This window comes from Myotis nattereri (assembly GCF_964212035.1).
Source record: "Myotis nattereri genome assembly, chromosome: 18".
Taxonomy (NCBI): domain Eukaryota; kingdom Metazoa; phylum Chordata; class Mammalia; order Chiroptera; family Vespertilionidae; genus Myotis; species Myotis nattereri.
The window spans coordinates 32905766-32926136 of record NC_138093.1 but is presented as its reverse complement, the minus strand read 5'-3'; the positions used below and the strand labels follow the sequence as shown (position 1 = coordinate 32926136).

The following is a 20371-nucleotide window of genomic DNA, read 5'->3' as shown; positions in this document are numbered from 1 at the left end:
TCAATTAATATATGACAAATAACCAAGAATATACAATGGGGGAAGGATAGTCTCTTCAATAAATGGTGGTGGTCAAAGCTGATAGTCATGTGCAAAATAATGAAACTAGTCCCCTGTCTTATACCATACACAAAAATTAACTTAACGTGGATTAAGACTTAAACCTAAGACCTGAAACCATAAAACTCTTAGACGAAAACATAGAGGGTAAGCTTATTGACACTGGTATTGACAGGTTTTTTGGGGAGTTTTTTTTTTTTTTTTACACCAAAAGCAAATGCAACATAAGCAAAAATAAACAAGTGTGACTACATCAAATTAAAAATCTTCTGCACAGTGAGCAAGAAAAGGTGCTCGACTTCACTAATTATCAGGGAAAGGTAAGTCAAAACCCCAGTGAGGCATCACCTCACACCTGTCAGAATGGCTATCACCTACAAGACAAAAGATAGCAAGTGTTGGAGAGGATGTGGAAGTCTTTTGGTGGGACTGTAAATTAGTGCAGCCACTAGGAAAACAGTATGGTAATGCCTCAAAAAATTGAAACTAGAACTACCATATACTCCACTTCTGGGTATATATCCAAAGGGAAAGAAACCTCTACCTGGAATAGATGGATAAATGAATAAAGAAAATGTCACACACAGAGACAGAGGAATAGCATTCAGCCATTAAAAAGAATGAAAACTTGCCATTTGTGACAACAGAGATGAACCTTGAGAGGGCATAATGTGAAGTGAAATAAGTCACATAGAGAAAGACACATACTCTGTGCTCTCACAGATACGTGGACTCTAACAAACCTGAACACAGAAACAGAGAGCAGGCTGGGGGTCGCCAGAGGTGGGGGCCAAGGCGTGGGGAGAATGGATCAAGGTGGTCAAAAGGCACAAATTTCCTGTTGACAATAAGTAAGTTCTGGAGATATAATGTACAGCACGTTGACTATATTTAACAATACTGTGCTGTATATTTGAAAGTTACTAACAGAATAGATCTTAAAAGTTCTCATCATAAGAAAAAAAGGTGATGGTAGTTAACTAAACTTACTGTGGTAATCATTTCACAATATATACATATATCAAATCATTATGTTGTGTACCTTAAACTAATACAATATTATATGTCAACTAGAGGCCCGGTGCATGAAATTCATGCGGGGGAAGGAGGGGGGGAGGTCCCTCAGCCCGGCCTGCACCCTCTCCAATCTGGGACCCCTCGGGGGGATGTTTGACTGCTGGGTTAGGCCCGATCCCTAAACTGGCAGTCAGACATCCCTCTTACAATCCCGGACCACTGGCTCCTAATTGCTCACCTGCCTGCCAGCCTGATTGCTCCTAACTGTCCTCCCCTGCAGACCTGGTCACCCCTAACTGCCGCTGCCTCGGCCCCTGCCACTATGGCCTTGCATGGAAGGACATCTAGATGGATGTCAGGAAGACATCCGGTCTAATTAGCACATTTCCCTTTTATTAGTATAGATTATACAACAAGCTTTCAGGTAGAATTGCATTAGTAGAAATGAGACATGTCATTAAAAAATATATTTTGGTTTAATATGATTCAAATCCACTTGTTTATGACAAAAATCAAGTCTTTAAGAATAGGATTGCTTGCCCTAGCTGGTTTGGCTCAGTGGCTAGAGCTTCAGCCCGAGGACTGAAGGGTCCCAGGTTTGATTCTGGTCAAGGGCATATGCCTGGGTTGCGGGCTCGATCCCCAGGAGGGCGCATGCAGGAGGCAGCCAACCAATGATTCTCTCTCATCATTGATGTTTCTATCTCTCTCCCTCTCCCTTCTGCTCTGAAATCAATAAAAATCTATTTTTAAAAATTGAATAAGATTGCTTTGCTATAAAAGCCAAGTAAGGTGTGTCATTCGTTCGTTGTCCCTGATGAGGTCTGAGCAGCTCAGTTGCTAAGCCACTTCGCTGGGTTCTTAACAAATAAAATCCATAGAAAAGCAACTACACCCACCATGCATTTAGGCTATAAAGTCTGAAGGTTGGGGAGGACAGAGGGCTTCTGGGGTAGGAGACAGTGAGGGTCAGCCACTGGGAGGCAGGGAAGATGTGGGAATGCCCAGTGCCTGGAAGCACTGGAGGGTCTGGGATATGCAAATCTGCTGGGGGCGGGGTCAGGCCCTGCGCTCTGAGAGGTCAGGTCTGCACAGAGGGCAGGGGTGCGGTTCCGGGATCCCCTTCCTGCGAGGCTCCTCCTCCTCCCTTTAACCCTCCTGTCCATTTGGATGAAGGGGGTGGGAAGCAGGTACACAATGCCTGGGCGGGCCGCCCCTCAGTCCAGGATCTCTCCAGGGCGGGGGAGGGCTATTTGTATTGGTTTATTTGATTCTTCTTACACGTTGAAGGGGGTGGCAGGGGAGTGTCTGCCAGACAGGGTTTCCTTCTGCTTGCTCTCCAGAGCTGCCCCACCTGATGCCTTTTCCCTTCCTTCCCCGCTGCCCCGAGCTAAGGCCCATGAGATCGCCAGGACGAAACTGGGGCCCGGTTGTATGAAGCGGAGATTGCCCTCCACAGGAACCTGCCTGATCCAGGGAGGGCTGGGGTCATTCACTGCGGGAAAGGCTCCATTTAAACCAAGCCCCGGCTTGCTGCGGCTTAGATAGGCACGGGCTGAGCCATCTTCGTAGCGTTTATCATCCCTTCTGGCTGTTTCCTTGGAAACCACAAACTCAAGATAGCAGAGCCGGGGCCACCGGCTTCTCAGTGCCCGCTCTCCTCAGTCAGCTGCTGAATTTACTTGAAGGATGTAGAATAAGTTTTAAACGATACTAAAGTGTGTACAATTAGGTCGAAGCATTATGCAATTGTTTCCTATTTGTACGATTGAGGGTCCTGAGTGTTTGAGGATGTCAGCTCTCACAGAGCGTAGTGATTTTAACTATTGAATTTAAGCAGAGTCTCCAGTGACTCTTTTGACTGGGTGGCCTCTGGGCCAGGAGGCACCTCGGCACAGGGCAGGGATGCCAGGCCTGCTCACCGCTCCCAGCTGGGTGGCCTCCGGGCTGGGTGGCGCTGCGCCTGACCAGTCGTGACTGCTAAGGCGTCTGGGCTAATTAACATATCCTTTGATTATTATGTAGGATGATCTATAATAGTAAAGGCGTAATATGCTAATTAGACCGGATGTCCTTCCGGCTGACCTTCCAGAGGAAGCTGGGGCTGTGAGGGAAGCCCGGGTCATGGGTGCCTACGGGCAGCTGGAGGGAAGTCCGGGTCCCAGGTGACAGAGGAAAGCGGGTGCCGGCAGTTGGGGGGAAGGAAGGCCCACTCTTGCCCAAAGTTCGTGCATCAGGCCTCTAGCATCTCAATAAAACGTGGAAATATAGGAATAAAAATAAATGTCAGCTACCACTATAAAAAATGTTATTCTCATTCAAAAGCGCTCTTACAGACTCAGAATAATGTTTGACCATTATCTGGGTTCATAACATTAATCATCGTGGTATCCAATAGGATATCATGAAAAAAACATAGTGTAACTTCGGAGGATAGACTTTAAAAGACACTTTGGCTTCTGCCTTACTCTCTTATTATGGGAGAAGAAACCAGAACCAGTCACCATGTTGAAAGGATACTCAGAGAGTCCTATGACAAGGTAAGAATATGGGGTCTCCAGCCAAAAGCCATGTGAGGGAGACATCTTAAATGAGGACCATCCAGTCCCAGTCAGGCCTTCAGATGACTGCACTTCTAGCGGATGTGTTGACTGCAACCTCATGAGAAATTCCAAACCAGAACTACCTTCCTAAGTTGCTCTCAAATTCCTGACAGAGAAACTGTGTGAGATAATAAGTGTTTATTCTTGCTTTAAATCAATATGTTTAGGGTAATTTGTTACTATGCAATAGATAACTACTTTAAAAGTCATTCTACTGCTGAGTGGCATGACTCAGTGGTTGAGCATTGACCTATGAACCAGGAGGTCACGGTTCGATTCCCAGTCAGGGCACTTGCCCTGGTTGCAGGCTTGATCCCCAGAGTGGGGCATGCAGTAGGTAGCCGATCAATGATTATCTCTAATCCTTGATATTTCTATCTCTCTCTTCCTCTTCCTTCTTCTCTGAAACCAATAAAACAAATTTTTAAAAAGTTATTCTACTAAAGTAATTGATTGTACTCTTCAAAAATGTCAAGGTCATGAAAGACACACACACAATACAAACCCTGAAGACGTTTTTCAGATTAACTGAGAAAAAAATATACATAACAGTCAAATGAAATGTGTGATCTTAGAACAATCCTGGACTAGGAAAAAAAAAAGTGTGTGTGTGTGTGTATTTGCTAAAATAAACATCATCAAGGCAACTGGAGAAATTTTGAGTACTTTTTGTTGCTTAGGTAATAGTATTGTACCAATATTAATTTTCTGGTTTTGCTCAGTGCATTGTAGTTATGTAAGAGAAGGTTCTCATTTTTAGAAAATACACACTGAAGTATTGAGAGGAGGGGTGTCATGCCTGTAACTTATCTCAAATAATTCCAAAGTAACAATTATATGTGCAAGTATCTCTCTCTCGATAGATAGATAGATAGATAGATAGATAGATAGATAGATAGATAGATATAGGCCCAGTGCACAAGATTCATGCATGGGGCCGGGGCGGGAGGGGGGGGGTGGTGGTGGTGTCCCTCAGTTCAGCTTGCACCCTCTCACAATCAGGGACATTTCTCTCATAATTGGGATTGCTGGCTCCTAACTGCTCACCTGCCTGCCTGCCTGATCACCCCTAACCACTCACCTGCCTGCCTGATCGGCCCCTGCCACTGCGGCTTTGTCCGAAAGGTCATTTGGCTGCCTGGTCTAATTAGCATATTACACGTTTATTATTATAGATATTATAGATATATATTCATATATATAAATATCCATATATATAGCTCTATATCTATATCTATTATTCTATATCTAGTCTATATCCATCCATCCATCCATCCAAAGTGAAAGAGAATGATAAAGAAAACAGTGAAATGTTAACTATTGGAAAATTATATACATATTTTATATATATAAATGCTTTGTACCATTCTTGAAAGTTTTCTGTAGAAATTATTTCAAAATTAAAAGGACATAATAGTAGATGTTGCTGCTGTCCATAAGTTTCCTAAGTAAACTGTTGTTTCGACAGTTAGAATTATTAAAAAAACTTTTGAAATGAATTTCGTGGATCCAAGCCAAAAATAAAAAATAATAATAAATGAAAGGGAAGGGAAGGGAAGTGAAGGGAAGGGCAGGGGAATGGAAGGGGAAAGGGAAGGACAGGGGAAGAGTGGATTAGATAATTGTAGATTAGGGTGATTACTGTTTCGTGAAATTTTGTTTCAGTTCTCCAAAGGGGCAAAAGTGGATGCCCTGAGTTGCACAAAGAGTTGGAAAGCCGCTGCCCTGAGGGGTGGATTTGAGCAAGGACTGACCTCCCAGTTCCTCCTTCTGCCCGCCCCGCCGGCACGGGCGTCCCGCCCCCGGCAGCCGGCAGGTGTGCGCGCAGAGCTAGCACGTGGTGTCAGACTCTATTTAAGAGCCCCCTTCCCTTGCTCGCAGCTGCCGCCGGTTCCAGCCCTGCCCTCCCGGAGCTGCCGGAGGCTCGCGGGTCTCGGACACATCCCGCCGCCGGGGCTGCCGCCGGGGCATGGGTGCCGCGGGCCTGCTCTGGGTTTTCTTGGCTCTCATCACGCCGGGGGTGCTCGGTGAGCTGGGAGGGGGAGCACGGAGGTCGGGACGCGACTGTCTGGGTCAGGGGAGGTCTCGGGGCCGCCATGCAAAGCAGAGTCCAAAGCGGGAAGGCGGGGGCAATGCCAGACGCTTGCCTGCCTCCCGCTCGCTCTGGGGGGGACCCCCGGGATCTCTTGGTCCTGAAGGTGCTCACTCTAGGTCCCCGAGGCTGGGACCGCCGGACCTGGAGACTGCACTGCAGAGGGGGCACTGTGTGATCTACCTGGGGAGGCGGTGGCGTGCACTCGGGGTGCCTCTGGCTCCCCCCGCGCCTGTCTCAGCAGGTGCTTCTCGCTCTCAGACCGGAGGTCCCAGGGCCACGCCGCACGCTCCACGCTCCACTGGGCGCGGGAGTTTCTGCAGCAGCTAAATCCGCTGCTGCCCAGTAAGAGCAGCAGGTCCTCCCGCTGCCTTCCCTGAGTAAGAATAACGCCTAGTGCCCAGGCATGGTTCCCACCGTGTATTTATTTATTTTTGACTTGTAACATTGGTAATGAGATCCTAACCTTTAAACTCCTGGAGTTCCTTAGGAAACGTGAGACATGAGTTCAAGCTAGTTGTCCTGATGCTATTCACCTTCTGTCGTGGTGAGGGTGCCAGGAGATCTCATTGAATTTTATTGGTACCACCTCCAACCCTCCAGGGTGGCATAATTTAAAGAGATGTTTTAATTTTTTTGTAAGATTAGAGCCTCCTGGAGAGAAGATAGGTCTAACTACCTCTAGGGTACAGTGAATGCCTAGTTTATTGAGAAGCTCATTGTAGGCAGACCTCAATAACTGGGTGACTTTGGGCAAGTCTTATAGCTCCCTGATCCTCAGTTTCCTCATCTGTGAAATGATGCCAGTGATAAAACGGACTTCCGGAACAGCCCTGAGTAGCAGGTGAAATTGGCAAATGAGAGTGAGGTGTGAGCTGTTACTACTAAATATCAGTAATAAGGCTGCACTGCATGAACCGTTCTTATGGAGCCAGGATTTAAGCTTAGCCATCTCCGGCTTGTTAATAGAACCACAGAAACTGGTTCTATTACAGCAGATTTTGTCTGCTTCCTGACATTTAACTTTCTCCTGAATGCACCTTCGCAACTTTCCCCAACCCCGCTCTGAGGCACAGTTGCAGACCTGACTTCTCAGCAGCATGGCATTCCCATTTCTAAGTTTCAAAGAGGTTATTAGCAATTGAAAATCGAATTCTTCCCTAGCCCTGCCAGTTCATTCTTTCTTCCAAGGAGGCCAGAGCATCCCCTCCCAGTACCAGAGTAGGACCCTCCTATCATTCAACTCCAGACACAACCTCCTCTCTTACAGGCCACTCTGATCTCTGTCCTTAATTTTTCCAATAGTGAAAACCAGAATTTTGAAACTATATATATATATATATATATATATATATATATATATATATATATGATTATATATATAGTGGAATAATGATTATATATATAATTTATTCCACTTCTTTGCTCAAAAATCTAAAAGGATTTCCTACTGCCTGTGGGATTAAAAAAAAAAATCGAATGTCTTCAGCCTTTCAGGCCATTTGTAATTGGATCTCATCTAAGCATGACCCTCCAAATTCCTCATTCTTCCAATCATGAATGTACCATTGATTGTCTCTGCTGACTGTTGTTTCATGGTTCTTCGCTCACACTTTGCTCATACCCCCATCCAGACTCCTCCTCCTACTGTGTTCCCTCCCTAGACTATCCCTTGACTCCTGGCCAGTTCTTGCCCTTGCACATGCTTAAGAGACTCTCAAGGTGCCTTTCTAAAATGCAGGGTTCTCGGTTCCACCTCACCCCTCAGAGATTCATAGGTTTGGGTTGTGGCCCAGGAAGCTGAGGTTTAACAAGCTCTCTGGAAAATTCTGAGGCAGGTGCCTACAGGGCACACGGCTGTGAGCAGTCTTATGGGCAGCAAATTTCCTTCTTAGAGTCTTGCTCCACTTCTTTCTTTTGTCTATTTGCATACCCTGATTCACATTTCCTTTACTGCTCATATTTCACTCTTGCCAAAATTCTCAACTAGGAATTCTCTTGTTTTCTAATCATCTACCTCCATCAGAGATCAGATCCTTTTTCTCTGTTGATTAAAACCTGCCAAGGGCTTCCCATCACATTAGAACAAAATCAAGGCCCCTTATCCTTGACTCCAGGCTTCTGCCTTTCCCTCTGAAATTCTCTGTCCTGCCCCCTCACTTCCTCTGCTCCAGCCACATTGACTTTCTTTCCATTCCTTGAATACATTCAACGTTTGTTTAGCCTTTGCACTAGGTGTTCCCTCTGTTGAAATGCTCTTCCTACAGAGAGAGACAGAGAGAGAGAGAGAGAGGAAGGAGGAAGGAAGGAAGGAAGGAAGGAAAGAAAGAAGGAAGGAAGGAAGGGAGGAAGGGAGGGAGGGAGGGAGGGAGGAAGGAACTACTATAATAGCCTCCAGATTGCGCTCTTCACTCCTGAAAGTAAAAGTTCAGTCCATTCTCCACCCAATTGCCAGACTATTCTTTTTAAAAAGTAAATCAGACGACGTGACTCTCCTGTTTGAACTCTCCAAGGATTCGACTCAGGATAACATCCAGACATCTTCCCGTGGCCTGAAGAGGCCCCCCCGCCCCCCCACGGGTCCATCCTTACAGAGCCTTCTCCCTGGATCTCATGCCACTCTGTTCTGATCACTGCGTTCCAGCCGCACTTGCCTCTTGTCCGTCCTAAAGTGTAGCAAACCCATCCCTGCTGTAGGTCTCTGTCTTAACATGTGATTGTTCATTGATGCATCTCCTGTGCTTCCGACAGTGCCTTGGTTAATATTCATAACCATCATTCAGAAATGATCAAGTAGCCAGTGTTAAGGCATTTGACTAATAATTCGCAACGATAATTTCTCCTACCTGTTTTCCGACTGAATTTTTGGTTTTATTTTTATTATCCTCTACAGTAATTCTTCATTAATTTCAAATGGATTTCTAAGCCATTCTAGGTAAATCCCCTTGGACCCAAATAAAAAGTTAAATGTATGTTGGTTCTGTAGAAACTGCTCCGCCTCGTTAGTTTTCACCATGGTTCAGGGATGTCTATGTCAATGTCTTGCCACTATCTTCTATTTTAGGTCCAGTCATGAGCGACTCTGATTTTTACTCTGGGTTTTAGGAAGATACCTGCAGGATTAAGAAAGTTTGTATTACTTAATGATTCATTGACTAACCTTCCCTTTTCTGATATGGAACAGAACATGATTGCTGGAAATTCTGGCTCTGATCTTGGATTTTGGCCGTTTCATGACTAATGAGAGCTAATGTCTGCCAAAAGAGAAAGAGTCCCCAATTGTCCTTATTGGGATAAAAATTTCCCACATTTCCCACTATTTTCCATCTGGGAAGTGTTATTCTAATCTCCTTTCACTCCAGAAGGTCATGATATAAAGTACCTTTCTGCTTTTAATACTTCAGAACCTTACACCATATCATTGCTGCTGATTAAATCATGTGGACTTACATTGGCTTTCCAACTGGTAGCGAGTTATTTGGTATTGTCCTTATTTAAACTGGATAATTGCAGGTTAAGTCACTTGCTTGGAGTCCATTGGCACAAGTAATGTCATGGTCATGAAGTAGGTCAAACCCTGTCTTTTCCTAGAGTCTTGCTGTTTGGCACAGGCATGCACTCGGAAACATTTGTAGGTGTTAATAGAGGAAACTAAAGCAATTCAGGGAAGAAACAGAAGGAGACCTACAGTGAGGTCTGGGTCTCAACAATGATGGCTATTCTTAACCCAGGCTCTCTGACTTCTCCGATAGAAGTGTTGGGCTGCAAAAAGTCTGGGTCTGGCTACAGCCTTGGGAGCTCTGCGTGCCTTTGTGTCAGTCCATAATTTTTCTTTGACTTTTGCCTGTATCTGTCTCAGACTCATTTGAAAAAAAAAAATTAATAAATTTCATGTTCAAATATACTGCCATTCTGGAGTTAAAAGTTTTCCAGGCATATCCTCAAGTATGTGGGTATCACAGATTCTTATCTATCTCCTAGGTTAAAATTTGTTTCATCATTAATATTATTATTATTTAACTAACAGGAACTGACTTGAAATGACTAGTTCATTTTATCTAGTACAATTCAGGAAGAATTACTAAGCTCTCTTAGAGAGCATGTTATTCCACTAGGCTAATGGAATACAATCATAAAGAATAATAAACATTTTTTATTGGTAGGACCTAAAGTTTTAATGACTAAGATAGTAATATGAATTCATTAAAGTAACGTTAGAGAATCAAACATGTGCTCAGCATATAAGGTCTCTGATGTACTTGAGTTTCCGATGCTATCCCGGAAAACTTTTTATTTGTAAGGTTTTAATTTTTATTTATGAGGCTGAAAGAATATAAAACTACTCCAGGGTATATATATGGAATTTTGTGAAAAATGATTTTCTCCATCTCTTCCTAAAATCTCTAAAGTCTATCCTAAAATGTCTTTGAACTTCTGAACTTATTTCTTTGTATATGCACCCCTAACTGCAATATATATTGTTGGTTTTTTTGTGTGCCAGAAATTTTTGGCCCATTTTAGGTTTACTTTCTAAAGATTAAAGTTGTCAGTATATTGGTGACAAAAACAGAAGCAGAGTGCAAGTTTTAGCCTCTCTTACTTTGATATTCCTGTGGTTTTGTCTCTAGGTCAGTGTAAGTTCCTGCCAAGCTATCCTTTTGCTAAGCCTAAAGTTAGGAGTGATCAGTCTGAGTTTGCTGTGGGGACACGTTTGCGATATGAATGCCTTCCTGGGTATTTCAAAAGGTCTTTCTTAATCATCTGTCTAGAGACCTCCCGGTGGTCAGATGCTCAGCAATACTGTAAACGTGAGTATTCTATAAAAGAGGCATCTTCGGGTCTATTAGTGTACCTCTGTGAGCTAACCTGTTATTTTTCATAACAAATAACCAGCAAATTAGTAAGTCCTCTTAATGAAGAGGATCCTGGGTTCTGCATGTTTTCTGTTACTCCTAAGGGCATTGAGTGTTGAGGTTAAATCATCACAGCAGGCCAACCCTGCTTACCTGTAATCTCCATGAACTTGCTCTATGCTCTCTGTACTGTGTTAGAGTGAGTTGTAAGTTAGTATGCAAGGAAAATTAGTTTCACTTCATTCTGACCCCATTTATTCAAGAGATATTTTAAAAGGTTTGGAGCTTTAGGCTAGGTGATAGGGCTGGAGAGAACCAGCCCTATCACTTAGGTCTACTAGTCCTTTCCTGTGAAGAATTCCTTTACTAATTGTAAAGACTGACTTTAAACAAATACTATACTCTGATGTAATTTCACTCATTCAGAGAAATAAATTTATATGGGATCATAGAGAAGTAAATAAGAAATGCTGTCTGGATGAATTAGGGAAATTCAGGCATTACAGGTTGAGGAAACAGCATATGCAAAAGCACCAATATATGAAAGAACACGGTATCTGTGGAAAACAGAACAATTCAGTGTGGTTGCAGTTCGAGGTGCGTGGTGAGGAATAGTAGTTGATTAAATGGATTGGAGCTTAACTGTGACAGTCCATGATTTTTTTTTCCGATCAACAATGGTAAGTCATTGTAAGTTTTTAAATGTAGGTGGTGGCATGACCGCATTTGTGCCTCTGAAAGATAACGTGTGCAGTGGTAGATGTGCATAGAAGATGGAGACCAAGGCACACCAGAGTAGGAAAGGGAAATTTTGTTAGTGATCCAGTGAGATTACAGCAGCGATGACATAGTTGGTTTGGAGAGTTTTGGAATTCAGTCACTAAAATTTGGTGACCAAATGAATAAAGGGCAGGGGTTAAAGAATAAGTTACAGAAAGGAAATGGTGACTGTAGGTGTGCTTTTTTAAGCCACAAGGCTTGGTAAATGATGCCATCACCTGACAGAATATAAAAAGGGGAAAGAGAGATTATAATTATGGTTGACCACAAATTATGTTTGCATGCACACTCAAAATATAGGCTATGTGCTTTAAAGAAATACTGTTCTGGAGTTGACCATTCCCTTGGGCGATAGAAATTTTGTAAATGTCAAAAATGTCTTTGAATAAACATAAATAAGCTAGTCAGCAAGTCCAGTCAGGTTGGGATTTAATATAAAACACAAAAGGTCCCTCAAATTCCAGTCCCAAATCCTGTCGTTTTGTTTTCCCCTGTAGGTAAATCATGTGTGAGTCCTGGAGAACTCCTCTATGGCTCTGTCCACGCACCCATGGGTATCGTGTTTGAGTCAACAATTACATTTTCTTGTAATGATGGGTGAGTTGGCAGGTGATATCTCCAGGGCACAGGGGTTTTACAGCAGCCTTCCAAGAGAGGTCTGAGTAATTGCCAGCTACTCTACAAAATAGATAAGCAAAAAAAGAATCACCTATCTGAACTGCTCTGTAGACTACCTTTCAGGATTATCCACTGGAAGGGATCCCTAGAAAATAAAAAGGCACTTGGGCTACTCCCCCGTCTTCCCTCTTCCCCCAATTTTAAATCTCTAGCTTGAAACTTTTATTTGGCTTAAGATTCTTTAGCCTTTGGTATGAGTCCTTAGTCTATTACTGCTATTTGTCATACATGGTTTTCCATATTTTTGCCATTCTTTCAGTGGACAAAGAACTAAGCTTTCCTAAAACGTACATGTAGCTGGGAGATGATCACTCATCTCTTTGTCTTTAGATATCGACTCTTTGGTGAATCATCTGCTACATGTGTTATCTCACACAGCAATGTTGTAACCTGGAATAGGCACATGCCTGTTTGTGAATGTGAGTAAAATGATCACTGAATTGCATCCTATGTAATTCTGCTGATATCCTTCTAGAGGGAAATTAGGCATCAACATATCAAAATGAGTACCCAGGAAAGTTATAGTTGGTTTGGGAAGTTCTGGGCACAGAGGTGTGGGTTGTTTACATTCTTCTACTCCCTACTATTCCTACCGCACTTTCCTTTGATGATAAGTTATTTTATAGTGAATAAGGGTTTAAATCTAAAATATGCTATGAGATTACAGACTGCCAAGTTTATACCATGCAAAATGTAGGTCATCCCAGGTGCCTCCTACAACAGTTTATCTGTATTCTAGGGATGGGCTCTACTGACCAGATCATAGGTGTGTGTGTGCGTGTGTGTGTGTTGTGTGTTTTTCTGTGTGTGGATTTTTTGGGGTTTTTTTGAGGTTTCATCAGGGAAGATCATGCATCTTCCTACCCTGCTCCTCCTGTTTATAACCATCTTTGAGATAAGGAAACACAATTTCAATAAAATGGGTTAATTGTAGGTTGAATTAGAGTTCATTTTGCAAGACTGAAGACAAAATTCCTAGAAGATATAACATTAAAATGTTTTCTTTCTTTTCCCAACAAACCCCAAAAAGCTATTCCTTGTAAGTCACCCCCAGCCATCTCCAATGGGGAATTTTCTGGCAGCAGTACAGATAACTTTTACTATGGAATGGTGGTGACTTATTGGTGCCATGTTGGACCGAATGGGAAAAAGCTCTTTGACCTTGTGGGTGAGAAGTCAATATCTTGCACCAGCAAAGACAATCAAGTTGGCATCTGGAGCGGCCCTCCTCCTCAGTGTATTAAGTTAGTCAAATGCCCGTTTCCAGAAGTTGAAAATGGAATTATGGAGTCTGGATTTAGTCGTTCATTTTCCTTAAATGATTCTGTGATGTTTAAGTGTAAGCCTGGCTTTACCATGAAAGGCAGCAACAAGGCACGGTGCCAACCAAACAATAAATGGGATCCTCCACTGCCACATTGCTTCAAGGGTGAGTTGGGCTGAAAATTCGGGGATCTATAAGTGAAATGAGAACTTTGATTGAATAGACAGCATGATGCCTATGAGAAGAGGAGGAGAAAGATAGTAGAGGTGGTTGGGTATCCTTGTTAAAGAATTTCCAAGTAACATCTTAATGTTGAAGAGGTAGGAAATTTACCATATTTTGGAACAGTGCAGGGGAATTTAGATGCTTAAAGGGGGGGAAAAAGGAGATAGAACAGAGCCAAGGATCAGAGATTTTTCTAAAACATATGATTACATTTTATTTAAATTGGGATAAATAAATTCTCAATCTTATTGGCCATGAGGTTGGGGGAAGTTTGCTAATGTCAGTATTTGATTCAAAAGACTGTAGACTTTATACATGCTCATGTTGAATAACGTAGCCTTTATGCAGTGAGGTTAGAATTAAGATTGAGTCTCTTCCCTCATTCTTCCTTTCTCCCCTACTCTTTCTGAGAAATGTCTAACTTACAAAAAAAGGCAACATTTGGAGCTCCTCCTACATGACTCAGAACCTTTATCATTTTGGTTTGGGGAGCAGGAAAATTGAAGTCGATTTTGGTAGTGATTATGTATTACCAACGTTCAAACCCCTTGACTACAATATTAGTGAGAGGATAACCAGGTCATTTTAGTTAAATGAAGTGGAAAATGATGAGTGGATGTAATGTTTCCTGGTACAGATCCAAAGAGACAAAGCAGGTGGTGGTATAGTTCATCACGTCTAAAAACTAATGCATGTTGGTCCCCTCCACCTCACCAAAGGCGTCTCTGCTTTACATTGAGGAGAGGTGACAGGACCATCTTCATGCCACCCCTACCAACCCCAAGTTGGCTTAGGTTGTAGAGAAGAAAGTTCTTATTTCAGAAATAAAAAGCCTCTGGTCCTGCTCTTTTCTCAGGGTGTCTACCACCTCCACATATCCACCACGGTACTTATAACAAAATGGATAAGGAATTCTTTGAAATTGAACAGAAAGTGTCCTATAGCTGTGAGCCTGGCTACACTCTCATTGGCGCTAACCCTATACGGTGTACATCCTTGGGAACCTGGAGCCATGCAGCCCCCAATTGTGAAGGTGCTTAAAGCTCTATTCCATCTTAAGGGAACTCGACTGTTAACTGACTCTTAGTGTGCTAGCCTTGTGTCTTTTTTTCCCCCTAGCGAAATCATGTGATGCCATCCCAAACCAACTTCTCAATGGCCAGGTGGTGGCTCCTCCTAATCTCCAGCTTGGGGCAGAGGTTTCTTTTGTTTGTGATGAGGGGTGAGTGTGAGGTGACAGGGCCTGAACTGAGACCATGACTCATAGCTAAGCATTGCAAAATGTAATTTGTAAAGACAGTTACGGTTTCCCCCCCACCCCCCGTCTTAGCCTTTCCCACTTTCCCTTTTATAACTAAGAATTCTCATTCTCTTATTAACCAAACCCTACTGGTTTTCTTCAAGTGTACGTATTGTGCATGGCCAGCCCAAACTGGGAATTACCCACTTATCAATTGAAAAAGCAAAGTTTGGGGTCACAATTTAAGGCCCCTCTTTTGGAGATGAATAGATAATAGGGGTTTAGTAAGAGGGGATCTTTGGGTGAACTTAGGGAACAAGATCTTTGATGTCTTCTTTACTTTGAACATGAGGTTGTTTTCATTCTACATGGTCAAGAGAATCTTGACATTTGGATACCAAAGAGAAAAGGGAGAATTTTTTTTTTTTTAATATGTGATTGTTAGGATATTTTTCTCTGTGTTTTCACCTGGTCTGAAGTCTTCACCTGGTCTGATGTTGGACCTTTTCCTTAATGCTGGGCTTTTTTCCTTAACCCTTAAATGCTGAAAATAATAGAGCTTATTTATACCACTTACTTGATAGAAGTGATTAAGTCCATGCAACAGAGAACTGGTTTGTTCTGATGATGATTTGCTGCCCCTTATTGTTTAAGGTACCGTTTAAATGGCAAATCTTCTAGTCAGTGTGTCTCTGAAGGAATGAGAGTACTCTGGAATAATAAGTTTCCTGTCTGTGAACGTGAGTAGAAGCAAAAATAAGTACGAATCTTGCCTCTTAAATTTTGGTGTGTTCTCTTGAATTTATCACTTATAACATCTTATCCATATGTATACTTTGAACATGTACGTGCCACTCTTCGGTATGTTCTACCATGCAGACCAAAACTGAATTTATTCAGTTGACTTCATATTGAGTCTTCTATTTATATTAAGGGAAAGGCTCTGATCCCACTGGACCCGAGCAGCACGGCTGTGCTGAAATGGTGTGGTGTGTGTGTTCTTATCCCAGTACCTCTAGTGATGAGCAGCTCTTGGAGCTAAATGGAAATCAACCAGCCATTCTGGAGGTTGGCACTTCTCCCTTTGTTCTGAGACTCACTCAGGAAAGGTGTGCATCTACCAACACAGCTATAAATAATTAACAATATGACAAGCATCTTAAGGATATGATATCATTCTTTCAAACTCTCAATCACTTCCTGTGGCTTTTTCAAAGGGACTCAGCATCAAAGGATGACAAATGACTGTAGTGAGGCTGCAGTCCCTTTCGTAGAGGGGAAGAATGTGCATTCACCACTTGTAGCCCCCATTGTGTATTTGAAATAGGCATCCGACAATTTGTACGTTTCAGGTATTGTTCTTGTTCCTTTCAGGTACTTGCATCTCTCTGGTTTCTCATTTCAACCTTATGAAGTAGCTTAATTTATACAATAGACTGGGAAACTGAGGCTTAGAGAGTGTAAGACTTGCCTACAGTCACTCAGCTATTCAATGACAGTGGGAATCTGAGACCAGGTCTGAATCCATATTTCATTAACTCCATGGTACCTCCCCACATGCGATTAGCATGTTATTAACATATTATTTTCACAGCTGTTTGCCTTCAGTTTTATTAAAATTGAATTATTTAATAAATTCTCTTTCATTGTCATTGTTTGGTCAAGATGGTACTTTTAAGTTCTATATTGATTTGTTTGCTGAGCAGCAAAAGAAAGGTAAGAATTTAGGAGGTTGGGGATGAGTAGGGACTCTGAGTACCTAAGAAATAAATTATACAGATTTCTAAGTCTGTTTCTGATAAGGTGACATAAACTATATTTGGAGCTTTAATCTACATCTGAATCTTTTTCTTGTCATAGTCAATATCACCACATATTTCCTTTTCTATTTTTCAGGGATTTTTTGTGACCCTCCTCCTCCTATCCGAAATGGTCGGAATAGTTATACTTCTGGCTCCATACCTCTTAACACTTTGGTGAGATACAGTTGTCCCTCTAACTTCCGCATCATTGGAGAAAAGAATCTTTTTTGTATAAGAAAAGACCAAGTGAAAGGAATCTGGGATAAACCTGCTCCTATATGTGAATATTACAACAAAAAATCTATATGCTCTGAGCCCGTAGTGGCAGGGGGACACAAAGATAAAAGATCTAGACCACCATACATACATGGTGATTCTGTGACCTTTACCTGTGATGCCAACTTCACCATGAAAGGAAACAAGACCGTTTGGTGCCAAGCAAATAGAAGGTGGGGGCCAACACCACTACCAACCTGTGAGAGTGGTGAGTAAGAGAGAAACTCAACCTGAATCAGGAGGGTGTATCCTTGCATTTCTCTGCAGATAACGTTTTGTATCATTGTGAACAAAGAACAGTGTCGAAGTGTAAAGGGTAGGGGTGAAAGGGGAAGCATAGCAAAGGGTGAAAATTATTGTTCCCTGTTTTATTTTTATTTTTTGTCACCAAGGGCATGGATGTTCATTTAACAAACATCAATAGAACAGAAAATTTTAAAGTATGATGAGAAAAAGTAATTGAACACACCTAATAATTGAACTGAAGAGTCTCACAAGATGAGACTTTGATGGTGCTGTGTGAATTGTGTGGTTTTAAACAACTTATATGAGTTAATGTTAAAATAAGAAGAAATATACCCAATGTTTTAGAACCCACCTGTAAATAGATGTTAATACAGTCTGGCAGAAATGATGCCTGTTCTATGAGACATCTATAAACACTGTCTGAAGTGATGCACTACTTTGCCAAGTCATCTCCTCAGACATAACATTTCAAATGACTTTGAAAGTAAGGATTACTATAAGTCCTTCATTTTTTTAAAATATATTTTTTATTGATTTTTTACAGAGAGGAAGGGAGAGGGATAGTGAGTTAGAAACATCAATGAGAGAGAAACATCGATCAGCTGCCTCCTGCACACCCACCGCTGGGGATGTGCCTGCAACCAAGGTACATGCCCTTGACCGGAATCGAACCCGGGACCCTTATTCCGCAGGCTGATGCTCTATCCACTGAGCCAAACCAGCCAGGGCGTTCATTTATTTTTTTACTGAGGTTTATGTTGTTGCGGAAATCTAAATCTGAATTTTAATCGTACAATTACAGGGACTGTCATATTTGACAAACTATTATAATAAAAATAGGTATTTCTTTTCTTAGTGAAGAACAATATCAATTAATTCTAAATCAATCAAGCTGAAAAGCTATTAGAAAAATATGATTCTATGTATTTGTAGATATATATATAATCTTGGAGGTAAGGAAGGTTTGAAGATAGTCACAATATGAGTAATTACAGAAAATAAGCCATTATAAAGATTTAGGTTGACCTATATGTATTGACATGGGAAGATAACATAAGCAGATTATTAAGCAAAGAAAGAAAGACATAGAAAGATGTGAGTACACATATACTCATCCAATATGTATGTATATATGTAACACATATGGGATCCTATAAAACTATATTACTAATATCTAGCGGGATAACTCCTTAATAATATGTGACCTTTGGACCAGAGGATAGGCTTAAGGATAGGATGAGAGTATTTGTAAAAATGGACTATTCTTTTGGTAAATGAAAAATTTCACAAAATCATAAAGAGTAACTAAAAACAGAAAATAATGAACTATATGGTGTATAAAATGGATATTACATCACACTTGTTTTAAAGATTGAGTTGAAATTCATGATGACTGGTTACCACAGATAATGTGCCATTTAGTTGGATGAATGTACTATGTCAAAGTCTAGATTGTGAGGGATGTATCACCTGATGGCCTTTTGTTCTAATGTGTGTGTGTAAAGATTTCCCCCTGGAGTGTCCACCACTTTCCATGATCCCCAATGGACATCACACAGCAGAGAATGTCAGCCTCTTTGTCCCTGGACTGTCTGTGACTTACAGCTGTGAACCTGGCTACTTGCTTGTTGGAGCAAAGACAATTCGTTGTTTGTCTTCAGGAGACTGGAGTGCAGTCATTCCACAATGTGAAGGTACCCCAAATTTACAATCAATTTTCAGAAATTAGGCTATCCTGTTATTTGCCATGCTTTGAGCATCTTTGGCTTGTTTCCATAGAGGCCCAGTGTGATGCTCCAGGACCACTGCTCAATGGGCAGATAAAGGGGCCTGCAAGTCGTCGAGTTGGCGTAACTATAACCTTTTCCTGTAATGAAGGGTGAGTGTCTGGAGGACCTAGGAGATTTAATTCATTGGGCTTCTCCATGCATAGTATGACCTGTGAAGTCTCCTCTGTGAGGATCTGTGGAGAGCCATGGGTGAGGTTATGAGAAATAATGCTAATAAGAGTCAGTGGCCGAAACCGGTTTGGCTCAGTGGATAGAGCGTCGGCCTGCGGACTGAAAGGTCCCAGGTTCGATTCCGGCCAGGGGCATGTGTCTGGGTTGCGGGCATATCCCCAGTAGGAGATGTGCAGGAGGCAGCTGATCAATGTTTCTCTCTCATCGATGTTTCTAACTCTCTATCTCTCTCCCTTCCTCTCTGTAAAAAATCAATAAAATATATTATAAAAAAATTTAAAAAAAAAAGAGTCAGTGCACACAAATTGAATGAGTTTGTATTTAAGTAGAGGTTATTGATCCATATCACCCACTGTCTAATAGTTCTGAATGACCACACTCTGTCTCCAGATATCGATTACGAGGCCAACCTTCTAGTCAGTGTGTAATTGCTGGACAGAGAGCTTTATGGACCAAGATGCCAAAATGTGAAGGTAGGTTATGCAAACTGTGGTTTGAACCTAGTTACTTATATGAGGCTCAACAGAGCACTGAATTCTTTTAACTAAAAGATGTTGATTCAGTCATTACTATACAGAACATTATAGAGCAAACATCTCTCCTAGACATCTTTAAGGGTTATAACAGAAGCATCCTTCAGTTACCTCTCTATTCTCTGCTTATTCAAGTAAAACAGGCTTCCTAGGCCAGTGATGGCGAACCTATGACACGTGTGTCAGAGGTGACACGCAAACTCATTTTCTTGGTTGATTTTTCTTTGTTAAATGGCATTTAAATATACAAAATAAATATCAAAAATATAAGTCTTCGTTTTACTATGGTTGCAAATATCAAAAAATTTCTATATGTGACAGGGCACCAGAGTTAAGTTAGGGTTTTTCAAAATGCTGACACGCCGAGCTCAAAAGGTTCGCCATCACTGTCATAGGCTTTTCTTTCTCTAAAGCTAAGTAGACTTGTAAGCCAGGCCATGGACATAAATGAGAGGGCGTATTCAGTAACAGAAATCCAAGGATCAGCAAGATATACTTTTTCAATTATATTGTTAACTAGAGGCCTGGTGCACGAATTTGTGCATGGGTGGGGACCCTAGGCCTGGATGGCAATCAAGGCCGATTGGGGCTGTCTCACCCAGTCCCAATCAGGGCCTGCTGGCCAGGGGGAGAGATGGGGGGAGGGACTGCTGAAGGTTGGCCCACCACGGGGAGGGACAGGAGGAAGTTGGCCAGCCATGGGAGGTTGGCTGTGGGAATGCACTGACCACCAGGGGAGCA

The 20371-nt window shown here is 42.0% G+C and overlaps 2 protein-coding genes across 2 annotated transcripts in view; both read left to right on the top strand.

The window, feature by feature from the left end:
- Positions 1–5649: 5649 nt before the first annotated feature.
- Positions 5650–20371, top strand: part of CR2 (complement C3d receptor 2) — a gene marked incomplete at its 5' end in the record, with an annotated part of 30528 nt that continues 15806 nt past the window's right edge. Inside the window, 5 exons of the mRNA XM_081112926.1 lie at positions 5650–5707; positions 16709–17098; positions 18642–18830; positions 18916–19015; positions 19488–19570. Of these exons, the coding sequence (XP_080969052.1) occupies positions 5650–5707; positions 16709–17098; positions 18642–18830; positions 18916–19015; positions 19488–19570 (820 nt within the window). The remainder of the gene's footprint in view (positions 5708–16708; positions 17099–18641; positions 18831–18915; positions 19016–19487; positions 19571–20371) is intronic.
- CR1L (complement C3b/C4b receptor 1 like) lies at positions 10491–16230 on the top strand (the record flags this gene model as incomplete). The annotated part of the gene is made up of 8 exons (XM_081113234.1): positions 10491–10506; positions 11903–12002; positions 12414–12502; positions 13114–13512; positions 14429–14605; positions 14692–14794; positions 15467–15552; positions 16187–16230. 8 exons carry the CDS (start codon positions 10491–10493, stop codon positions 16228–16230), a joined length of 1014 nt encoding a protein of 337 aa, XP_080969360.1.